Source organism: Coregonus clupeaformis, unplaced genomic scaffold, assembly GCF_020615455.1.
Source record: "Coregonus clupeaformis isolate EN_2021a unplaced genomic scaffold, ASM2061545v1 scaf0349, whole genome shotgun sequence".
NCBI lineage: Eukaryota > Metazoa > Chordata > Actinopteri > Salmoniformes > Salmonidae > Coregonus > Coregonus clupeaformis.
The window spans coordinates 357,086-369,373 of NW_025533804.1; the positions used below are offsets into that span (position 1 = coordinate 357,086).

A 12,288-nucleotide genomic window follows, 5' to 3' on the forward strand; every position below is an offset into this window, starting at 1 on the left:
CAGTGATATCGTTTCCGACCGTGGCCCTCAGTTTACCTCTGCTGTCTGGAAGTCCTTCTGTTTGGCCATTGGAGCTACAGTCAGTCTCACATCTGGTTTTCACCCCCAATCCAATGGTCAGGCGGAGAGAGCCAACCAGAAGATGGAATCCACGCTACGCTGCCTGGTCTCTTCCAACCCCACCTCCTGGGTCTCTCAGTTGCCTTGGGTTGAGTATGCCCACAATACTCTCCCTACATCTGCCACTGGGATGTCTCCCCTTCCAGTGCCTGTATGGCTACCAACCTCCCCTGTTCCCTTCTCAGGAGAAGGAGCTCTCAGTGCCTTCTGTTCAGGCCCATATTCGTCGTTGCCACCGGACCTGGCATCGGGCCAGAAAGGCACTCCTTGAGTTTCGGACCGGTATCAGCTCCAGGCGATCGTCGCCGGATCCCGCTCCCACCTATACCATCGGAGATAGGGTCTGGTTGGCCACACGGGATCTTCCGTTACGGACTGAGTCTAGGAAGTTGTTACCGAAGTTCATTGGTCCGTTTGTGGTGGAGAAGGTGATCAATCCAGTGGCAGTTCGACTCAAACTACCGAGGACGCTCAGAGTCCATCCCACCTTTCATGTCTCCTGCCTCAAGCCTGTTTTCCTCAGTCCTCTGTTGCCTCCTCCGCCTCCTCCTCCTCCTCCTCAGATGATCGGAGGTGGTCCTGCCTACACGGTGCGACGCATCATGGATTCCAGACGGCGGGGCCGGGGTTTCCAGTATCTCGTGGACTGGGAGGGGTATGGTCCTGAAGAGAGGAGTTGGATTCCGCGGCGACAGATCCTAGATGCTGACCTCATCCGTGACTTCTACCGCCTCCATCCTGGCGCTCCGGGGAGTCCGCCCGGTGGCGTTCGTCGGAGGGGGTACTGTAACGATCCCGGCAGTCTGAGTCGGGTCCTGTCTGTGGACTAGTTTTTCTGTTCGTGATCTCCAGTTTCCCGAGGGTTCGGGAACGCTCCGGGGAGCTCTCTTGATTTCCGCACCTGCATCCCATCAGCAATCTGCACACCTGGTCCTGATCATCACCCTTCTTAGGCTCTGGCCTAACATCCATTCCTGCCGGATCGGTAGCCATGAACAGTAGGTTTACCAGAGTATCAGTCTTAGAGCCTAGCGTTAGTTTTGTTGTTTTTTGCACCTTGTTGGTTTGTTGCTTACTTACCCCCGTTTTGTTCCATCTGCAGTCACCCGTCCGGAACCTTCATCCAACCTCTGCCTGGTGGTCGGCGGCTGCCGACCCAGGATGGGATCAACCACTGCACCCCCAACAACTAATCAACGCCGCCCGCTCTGTTCCCTGGATTATTCAGCATCACTCTTGAATTTGTAATAAACACTCACCTTCGTTTCAACTTACCTTGTCCTGGTCTGCTTCTGGGTTCTGGCTTAGCAACTCGTGACATTTTTACTCCATACATTTCCCCTGACAACCCAAAGTACTCGTTACATTTTGAATACTTAGCAGAACAGGACAATTATGAAATTCACGCACTTATCAAGAGAACACATGGTCATCCCTACTGCCTATGGTATGGCGGACTCATTAAACATAAATGCAGACAATGGTGCCGTCTGCTTTGCTTAATATAAGGAATTTTTACTTTTGATACTTAAGTATATTTAAAACCAAGACTTTTACTTAAATAGTATTTTACTGGGTGACTTTCACTTTTACTTGAGTAACTTTCTATTAAGGTATTTATACTTTTACTCAAGTATGACTATTGGGTACTTTTTCCACTACTGGAAAGGTGAATTTGTCTCCCAGTGTCTGTTAGAAAGCTGACTAAACCAGGTTTTCCTCTAGGATTTTGCCTGTGCTTAGCTCTATTCCGTTTCTTTTTATCCTAAAAAAACTCCCTAGTCCTTGCTGCTGACAAGCATACCCATAACATGATGCAGCCACCACCCTGCTTGAAAATATGAAAATTGGTGATATGTTGTGTTGGATTTGCCCCAAACATAACGCTTTGTATTAGGACATAAAGTTCATATCTTTGCCACATTTTGGGATTGACCCAGATTAGGGTCACGCTGCATGTCTCACACGATGCGAGATCTCATCTCTGTAGTGTGATTGCAGGGCTGCTCAAGAGCATTTAAACTCCATAGCATTGTTTGAATACTTTCAAAATGAATCCTTACTTCCTTCCTAAATGTATTGGTTTAAGCAAGGGCTCCACCGCATAGCGTTCATCTCATGCCAGTAATTCCAACAGGGCCAAAATTCAAACAGTATAGGCTATAAGATGACGATCCATGACCCAGATATCGACTTCCAAAAACACAAAAGTCCAAAAACACCCAAGGCACAATGTCAAGTGGAACGATGAAAGCAGCAGTAGGCAGGTGTCTGCTCAGATAATGCCCCCGTGCAGAGTAGGGTGCCCAGGTATATCCAAGTAGGCCTCAAATGTTTCAGCAGACCTATTTTGTATGTCTCCTTAAAAACTCTGTATACAATATTGTACTATTGTCCAATGTGTTCACAGCCAGATGAAACAAAGGTAAATGGAGACAAAAATCCACAAAACTTTTCAGCTACAAACACTGATCAGACAAAAAAAAAGACATGCTTGCCGCCATCTTGAAAGGTGGGTGTGTCTCAATTATGTGACTTTGCATATCGAACAGGCAAATGTTTCATGTAACCTACATAGTAAACATTGTAAAGTGCCTAATTCCTTACATAAGGGAGAGCAGGCCATGTCCAGACTTTCTCGGTGACCTCAAGTACTCATTAACTCTGTCTTTAATGCTTTTTCGGGTTGCATCACTCATGGACAGAAACTTCTGAGACACAATATTAATGATGAACACTCAGAGGTTCACTGGTAAGCCACATTTGCCTCGGGATCCATCCCAGTTGGTATTCTGTGTCCACTCGTGGTATCTCTCTTCGGTTACACATCCGTGGAATAGCATAGCGGTCCGGACGGCCCTTGCTATGCCTGTTGAGCAGTTTGTCAAGTTCTGGTGTCAGAAGAGGAATGGAAATGTCAGGGTGAACCGACGACCTGACGAACCCGCCACGTTTGTTGCCTCTGCCAGTCGGAGGTGGAGTTCCAGAGCTCACAGGTGTGCCTGGCATGGATTCTGACTCCATCTCGTCCCTCGCCTTCTTCAACGCATCATTCTCTGCCTGACTCTCCGCCAATGCCGCCTGACTCTGGACCAACGCATCAGCTGTCGCCTGTATCTCTGCCCTCAGAGAATGTTTCTCTTTCTGCTGGTCTGCCTTCAATGACTCGATCTCGGTCTTCAAATTTTGAATCTGATCCATGTGCACCTTCATCAGATGAGCAGAATGGTACCGCCCTGAGCCCCCATCAATTAGAGTGGCCTATGATGGCAAAGTAGCAAATAAAAGTGTCTTTTTTTGTGTGTGTGTGTACGAGACAGAGGAAGAGCAATTCTTACACTATTGTTCTAAATTCAATCACTCTCTTCTTCTTCATCCTCATCATTCAGTTAATTCAAATTCAATTGTAATACATTTTGTCACTCCCACAGCAAAGTTTAAAAACAGCCGGATTTGTAAAATTGCTTTATCCGACATTTTGCGGTTGCATGAGGCTTGGTGATCACAGAATCAGGAGGATATTAAATAAACACTCAACTAGGCAACAGAAGCAGGAACAGAAGCATTGGGCTGAGTGACTCACTCATTCCTGGCTTTCATTCAAAATAAGTTATATTATAATGCAGGGTCAAAGACACATTCTTTCTGATTGTATTTAGCATGTAGTCAAATGTTTTGGTTCTAGTCAAAGATGTTTGCAATGTTACGAAGATGGAAATAAGCTGCCTCCTCCCGCCTGGCTTCCATCTTTGAGGACATGTATTTCCATTGTTAGAGCGGTCACTCGACTATCTTGTCAATATAATAGAACATCTTTGGGGTTACTTGTGTTGAGCCACAGTCTAGAACGGTGCCTACACAATGTCTGCATTTTTGCTGCTTTGTCCTACACATACCTAGCCCAAAGGCTGACAGATGGCGATATTGAGTTGTTTCATCTTACTATCCAAAGGGAATCTATGCAGCCGGCTGTACACTTGTATCCCCGTGGACCGGTTCGTACATAAAACATTCTCCATTCAGGCTGCAAAGGTGTCGATTTCCTCATTAACTCAATTTAATGGCGAGAAGGCGGAACAAACTGGGAAAATATGCGTCCTTTCTTAAATAAACAATTTTCCACCATCATGCTATGGTGGCTAAATGCTAGTCCCCGATGTTGTATATGGCGTTCAGCCAATCAGGTTGCACGGTGGGGATGAGTGTATATAAAAAAATAAAAATAAACTTTCTGTGTTTGCAAACATTGCCGCACTAAAAAGTTGGTGGCAGAACAAGGGGGAGTTCTTATAGAACGCCAGCAAAAAAAGCCTCTATTTACATGTTGCTTATGAGTGCATTACTTTTGGATTATAATTGGATTTTAAGGCTTGTATGAATGTCCTGCTTAATATAATGGTTGTGTCATCATCGCAAATCAACTGCATTATACTTAAAAAACACTTAAACCAGTAACATTTCTCTTTGGCTAGCTTTTGGCTAGCAGTTGTAATAGTTGGTAATGGTAATGGCTTTCTTACTGCCGCCAAGAGTCGCCCACATTTGTGCATGATGTCAGTGTGTCATGTACTGGAAAAGGGTCTGTAGCTGGCTGTATAGATTCCCTTTGGATGGTAAGATGAAATGTCTCAATATCGCCATCTGCCGGCCTTTGGGCTAACATACCCAGCTTGTAATAACCTGGTCAATACTTCTTAAGGCAAATTCGTTTGCCCGTTTGTTCTAAAATAAATATGCGGCTGATACTCTGAGCACCTTATTATTTTCGCACTTGTTCTATCACATGTTCTCGCACAGCATTTTTCGGTGTTGAGCTTCCCGATGATTTGTAGAGGAAAGGAAAAATACAAAGATTCAGCCATAAGTTATAAGGGCACATTTACTGTGTGTTTATCCTATGGCGCCCAAATAACTTTTTATTTAGGATCTAACCGACCTTGACATTTCAGGCATAGACCTAATGATATCAAACAAATGCAAGTATGCACACCAAACGCTACACGCCAGAAAAGGCTTTTAAAACGTCCGCTTGGAATGGGAGCTTTTCTATGATCACTTGAGTTGACCACCGAGTTTTTCATTCCAACCTTTTTAACACTATAAAACATGTAGCCTATCTAGTTTGAAAAGGTGGGCGGGCCATCCACGTACGGTGTGGTCAAGGATACGGATGACCAATTCGCGTAATGGCGACAAACATATTAATTGCAGGTGGAGTCCGTTATTATGACTGGTTACCGAGCCTAACATCAATCAATCAAAGAACACCACTTAAGGTGACACTTTATTATTGGCGGTAGGATAGCTTATCCGAATATGGGTCTACTTCTTTAGCTTGGTACACCGTTTGGGCACATGATATGTTGTCCTAGTGTCGTGTGGCCTAATGTCAAAACATCGGTTTGTGTTTTTTTTCTCTGCCAAAAGCATCGTTGAGAACGGACACTATTAGCCAACAGGGGGAGTGAGTCAGAGAGATTGGAATTGGGGGGTTGCCCTCTGGGTTTTGAATTATACAATACATTGTTCCACTCCAACGTGCAAGACACACTCCTCTGTGAAACCGCTGACCAATCATATTGCCTTTGCCACCTCCTTTATTCCGCCCACAAGCCTATATTAGTGCCTCCGCGGTCTCCAACGTTAGCACTTGCACAATATAATAGAGATTGAGACATAGCCGAGAACCGAATACCTTATTTCGCAGAGTTTCATTACCCCTGTCCTTTATTTTATTGGAGTGATCATAAACAATGGCAGACACACAAGTACATTCGGTTAAGGATATCTCCCCGAAGGTAAGAAATAACTTCCCTATTGAATATTATATTTAGGAGATGTAGTGTTTTAAATTAGGTTACATTTTAATAATTTAGCGGACGCTCTTATCCAGAGCGATTTACAAGGGCACATCAACAGATTTTTCACCTAGTTGGCTCAGGGATTCGAACCAGTAACCTGGCCCAACGCTCTTAACCACTAGGCTACCTCCCGCCCGCTGGTTCACACTGTCATTCTAATTGTCATTCTAAGAGTGTGCATAGTTATAATTAAACCAATGTAGGCTATTCGTTAAACAGCGCAGAAAATATAGCCTCATTTTTTTATCGTTTTGAAGCTGATGTGGAATGATACAATGTAACGAGTCTCGCGTCTGCTTCATGGAAATACACCCGCATTGTATAAAGTGGTAACGGTCTGCACTGGTTGTTTGTTTATACAAGCCTGTCGGTTTGTTTCTAAACGCAAACAATGAGGTTAGAGCTTCAAATTAGACAATTACGCACTAGTGTCCTTTCTCACTTCGAAAACTCTCAATTATTTTGTCCATTAGGTTGTGTTGTGTAGGCTATTCCAAATTAATTTAAAATGCATTTGTCCATGTTGGCTGTGCAGCTTTCAGTCGATGCCGGGCTTATAAAGCTTTATTTTGGATTTACAATAAAAGCATTGCCTTTCAACTTAACAGTTGGACGTACACTTGGTTGAGATGGCATGACTTGAAATTCGCCAGTTGTTCAAATGGCTGGCTTACTAAGCGTTCGAATGGACAGGTAGCCTTGGATAACGATGTTTATTGCGGAATGTAAAAACAAATGCCTTTAAGCAACCATTACAACTTTGAATGTATCGTCAGCCAAGCCTCTCAACATCACCAAACAGCAGTAGGCTAGACTGTGATTTGATGGTCTGTCTGGTTTATCAAAACATTATTTTGTCGACTGTTTCCTCCGGGCGCCAGAGAGATTCACTTTAGTAGAGGTTTCCCTAGGCTCTTTTCTTCCTTATTCGTTTCTAATTCGAAGTGATTTGACATTAAAACCCCTGGGGATTAATTGTGGTAGCCTACTTTCCCTTTAATGGCTCAAGCTTGGTTGGAAGGTGTGGTGTAGTGCGAGTTGTCTGTCTTCAAACTGATTCTGTTTCCTGATGACTGCTTTCGACCGTCACTGCATTCAGCGGAATTTCTATCTCGTGTCATGGGTGGGCTTCATATCAAAGATGACCTGATCAACTAAGCAGTTATCATTTAGTAGCTTACTGAGCCACTGTCGGAAGGTGAACAAATATTTTATGCACAGTTTGGGAAATACCCCAAACTTTTATTAGTCAACAGATATGGCATGCTGCTAAATTGCCCTAAGTATATTTGTCTACTAGATGTGAGTGTTTTAATGAGGCGGTGCTGAGATAATACTGCTAAACGGCGTAAGGGCTTAAATATTATATAAACAAATCAATAAAACTATTCATCTTATTTAGGCAGGCGCTCAAACGATATGGACAATCTGTGTCATCAAGTGCTCATTTTATAATAGATCAATGTGAAATTAAAAGTTTCAAGAGTAAATGTGAGTTGGTTTAAATACAGCTTTCCTATGGATAGGCGACCTAAATAGACGACCTTAATGCACGCGGCTTTTTGTGTGGGATTATGAAGTGAGAAAATATGTGTCACTAACTGCTTGGTCCCCAAGATACCATGTGGGTTTATACTGTCCTTTTAATCCTCAGTGAAATTGGCCGACCTTACTTGAGGTGGTCCTGAGTCAGCGCTGGTATTTAAATTGAGCTATGCACCCTGGGTATTGCAGTGTCTAACCAGTGGCATTTGGTGCATGGAAACCTGTCGAACTACAATACCCACAATTCCCCAAACATCATAAAAGTGTCAGATTACAACGCATTCAACTCTGTAAAGTAGGCGGGAGTGGAAGAGTTGACTGACACAGTGAAAATCTCTGCAGCAACCAATGGTTCTCATTTGAAATGCAATGATTTATTTTTATTTTTTTGCTGTGGGGCGTGAAAGGCAAAATATGTATGCCTATAGACATACATATAGTGGTGCAAAGTGATTGTGAAATTAATGATCAGAGAAATATAATTAGGCCTATTAGGAACAATAGGTTAATGGCTTAATGTCCTATAGAAGTAAAATATATATTTTCTACAATTTAGGTGATTTCAATTTGTCTTCCATGTCAATTAAAGGGATATAGTAGCCTATGCATGTTAAATATACATGTAATATGAAAGCAATTTCAATTTGTATCACATATTCCTATAACAATGTAATAACATATGATTCCCTTGTCTCCCATAGGACCTGAAGGAGAATAAACTATTTGAGGAGGAGAATTACAAAACAGCCACTAATGGAAAGGTAGCATCCAAAATCACATGAACATATCATTAACCTTCTTATGCCTTTGTGTTAGATTTAGAACTACAGTCGTGGTCAAAAGTTTTGAGAATGACACAAGTATTGGTCTTCACAAAGTTTGCTGCTTCAGTGTTTTTAGATATTTTTGTCAGATGTTACTATAGTATACTGAAGTATAATTACAAGCATTCCATAAGTGTCAAAGCCTTTTATTGACAATTACATTAAGTTTATGCAAAGAGTCAATATTTGCAGTGTTGACCCTTCTTTTTCAAGACCTCTGCAATCCGCCCTGGCATGCTGTCAATTAACTTCTGGGCCACATCCTGACTGATGGCAGCCCATTCTTGCATAATCAATGCTTGGAGTTTGTCAGAATTTGTGGGTTTTTGTTTGTCCACCCGCCTCTTGAGGATTGACCACAAGTTCTCAATGGGATTAAGGTCTGGGGAGTTTCCTGGCCATGGACCCAACATTTCGACGTTTTGTTCCCCGAGCCACTTAGTTATCACTTTTGCCTTATGGCAAGGTGCTCCATCATGCTGGAAAAGGCATTGTTCGTCACCAAACTCTTCTTGGATGGTTGGGAGAAATTGCTCTCGGAGGATGTGTTGGTACCATTCTTTATTCATGGCTGTGTTCTTAGGCAAAATTGTGAGTGAGCCCACTCCCTTGGCTGAGAAGCAACCCCACACATGAATGGTCACAGGATGCTTTACTGTTGGCATGACACAGGACTGATGGTAGCGCTCACCTTGTCTTCTCCTAACAAGATTTTTTCCGGATGCCCCAAACAATCGGAAAGGGGATTCATCAGAGAAAATGACTTTACCCCAGTCCTCAGCAGTCCAATCCCTGTACCTTTTGCAGAATATCAGTCTGTCCCTGATGTTTTTCCTGGAGAGAAGTGGCTTCCTCGCTGCACTTCTTGACACCAAGCCATCCTCCAAAAGTCTTTGCCTCACTGTGCGTGCAGCTGCACTCACACCTGCCTGCTGCCATTCCTGAGCAAGCTCTGCACTGGTGGTGCCCCGAGCTGAATCAACTTTAGGAGACGGTCCTGGCGCTTGCTGGACATTCTTGGGCGCCCTGGCGCCTTCTTCACAACAATTGAACCTCTCTCCTTTAAGTTCTTGATGATCAGATAAATGGTTGATTTAGGTGCAATCTTACTAGCAGCAATATCCTTGCCTGTGAAGCACTTTTTGTGCAAAGCAATGATGACGGCATGTGTTTCCTTGCAGGTAACCATGGTTAACAGAGGAAGAACAAATTATTTCAAGCACCTTTTAAAGCTTCCAGTCTGTTATTCTAACTCAATCAGCATGACAGAGTGATCTCCAGCCTTGTCCTTGTCAACACTCTCACCTGTGTTAACGAGAGAATCACTGACATGATGTTAGCTGGTCCTTTTGTGGCAGGGCTGAAATGCAGTGGAAATGTTTTTTGGGGATTAAGTTCATTTTCATGGCAAAGAGGGACTTTGCAATTAATTGCAATTCATCTGATCACTCTTCATAACATAATTGCATTTTATTGAGTTATTACTGTGCAATTAGTATGTTACCATAACATTGGTCCATATAATTTCATCATAAATACCCTAAAGTAATTTAATGTACCGAAAAAAATGTGTATTGACTTTTTGTTGGCTTTTTTCCCCAACAGGAGAATGAGGAAAATGGCGACCCAGAGATAGATGATGAAGATGATGATGAAGTGAAAGAGGAGGATGATGACATAGAAGGTACAATAAACATTTTTTGTTTAATTTATATTTGGTTGGTCTATGCTTTTTGTGATAAAATATAAAATATGTGATGACATTGATAATGTAATATGTCTTAATTTGAGAACTGTCTTAAATGGGAATGTCATGTTTGTAGGGGATGATGATGAGGATGACGACGAGCTTGTTGGAGCCACCAAACGACCAGCCGACGACAGCGATGAGGATGACGAGGTAAGGAAGCAGACATTGGCTCCTCAATGGGGTAGTTTGATTATTGGCTGTTGGCACAGTTTGTAGTTTAATGCATTATGATGCAGTTATAATGCATTGCAAGACTTGTCATTCTCATGTATGACTCCCTAATATTATCTTACAATCATGATGATCCTGACTAAATACTAGCCATTCAGTCACTTAAAATGTGAATACGTAGACATAGCATATTATAAGCCTATGCAGGCTTTAAGTAAAGTGTTGACACACAGGTTTTTGCAGGATAATATTTTCCTTGAAGCCTACTTATTTTTGCCCTTCCGATTTCTTTTAGGATGATGTCGAAACCAAGAAGCAGAAAACCGACGATGACAATTGAGAAGTTGTCCCATCCTGCCGAAGCACTTCGAATTCCTCTCTTTGACCATCATGTCAGGGGGGGGTTAGAGGACTCTGTAAAAAAATACAATTAGCAAGTGGAATTCAACAACATCCACGTACCAACCAACCTGCAAATTATCTCAAGGAAACCACCACAATGATGCAGACTCAAAGGCTCTAGCCTCTCAATGAAATATACAAAAATATTTGTTTGTATTTTTATTTACATTTTATATTTTTGTACAATATGTTAGGAGATTGGTCTCAACAGTGATCTCCTCTGACCAAATCAGTGCTTCTTTATGAAAGATTTTAATTAGTTGACCAAGTTATGGTATCTTCAACTCAAATCACACGTCGCCGTTGAACTCGGAGCATTCCAGTAAATATTATGTATGTACTTTAGTTGTACCATAACTAATTTTTTTGTTTGTATGATGGGAGGGAAGGCCAAAGAAAAGGAGCCTCTTTTTATTTTGTTTTGTCAGCGACTTTTTGTTTATGATGGCCTGTTTCAATTGTATGTGTGAAGTTTGTTGTTCGACAATAAACCGGACTTATATTTTGTGAGTTATATTTTGTATCACCTATTTTTGGGGGGTCTTTTATACCAAAATGAACATGGTAAATTAAGAATATTCTTTCCAACTTATTAGGTGTTTTAAGATGAATCCAGGTTGAACGGTATTGATCAAACTCCCTACAGACGGGTTGGTTGTTTGGCAACAAAACCGACGCATGTGCAACTATGGGGCAAAACAGACTGGGTTGGCTTAGATTGTTGACAACGTGTAAAATATATTTAAGCTCCGATGTTTATTGAAATCATAATTACATTTGCACAATTAGCACTTGTTTTCTCTCAAATACATTGTTACAGTTGTTGGTTAGATAGCCAGTGAATTTTAGCCATATACACATTGACATGAAATCAGTCAAAACACCTCAAAACAAGACATGGTATCAAGAACAAGATGAAACTAGCTGAAACGAGTAACTTACGATTCCCCACATGGCAGTTTCTTGTCATTGTTGCTAGCTATCTGGCCATCCAGAATCGGAACAACTGACTTCTGTCCCATTGAAGCGTGTGCATCATTTTTCGTGACGTTGTCAGCTAACCCATCTACGGATTTAGTCAGATTTTGTAGTGCTAAAATTCAGTCTCAAACTGTTTCAAAAGTAGCAAACTCCTTGGTCATGTTCATTAGAGCGCACAAATGAAAATGTACAAATAATAATACATTGGAACAGAAATTTTACATTAATTTTTTTGTCCAGATTGCCCTGCTTCAGTGAAAGAGTACTTGGATTGTAGCAAAGCCATGCAGCAGACACTGCAGCTTTCCAGGGTCAAAGGTCACATATCTTTGACGCGTGTTTGAGAAAACATTTGTCTTCTCTTAAAGGTGAGACGTAGCATACCATCACCTCTGTTTTAACTGACCATATAACTTTGACCACAAATCCATGTGTTCTCTTATGCATCAGACAGTTGAGTAACTTTTGCACCGCAACTATCCAGCTGTCCAAAAATTACACTTTTGAGGTATTTTGGCTCACACAGGCCACCGTACAGAAGATATTTGGCGTCTCTTTCTAAGGCAAAAATGAACAAGCATGTATTAGCTTGGAGAAGCAGTGAACTTATCAGTTGTGTTCCGTTCTGTCATGT

General features: G+C 42.1%; 1 protein-coding gene across 1 annotated transcript; it reads left to right on the top strand.

Annotated features, from left to right (window-relative positions):
- Positions 1 to 5,756: 5,756 nt before the first annotated feature.
- On the top strand, positions 5,757 to 11,187 carry LOC121534896 (prothymosin alpha-B). Its single transcript, XM_041841512.2, has 5 exons — positions 5,757 to 5,918; positions 8,228 to 8,287; positions 9,956 to 10,034; positions 10,174 to 10,250; positions 10,567 to 11,187. Exons 1-5 carry the CDS (start codon positions 5,874 to 5,876, stop codon positions 10,609 to 10,611), a joined length of 306 nt encoding a protein of 101 aa, XP_041697446.1. The 5' UTR covers positions 5,757 to 5,873; the 3' UTR covers positions 10,612 to 11,187.
- The last annotated feature ends 1,101 nt before the right edge of the window (positions 11,188 to 12,288 follow it).

What these genes read in the sequence shown, in the direction of transcription:
- LOC121534896 (XM_041841512.2), top strand. Translation starts at nt 5,874, where the DNA reads ATGGCAGACACACAAGTACATTCGGTTAAGGATATCTCCCCGAAG. An exon ending in AAACAGCCACTAATGGAAAG is followed by an intron (nt 8,288 to 9,955) that starts GTAGCATCCAAA and finishes TTTCCCCAACAG; the next exon opens with GAGAATGAGGAAAATGGCGA. An exon ending in ACAGCGATGAGGATGACGAG is followed by an intron (nt 10,251 to 10,566) that starts GTAAGGAAGCAG and finishes GATTTCTTTTAG; the next exon opens with GATGATGTCGAAACCAAGAA.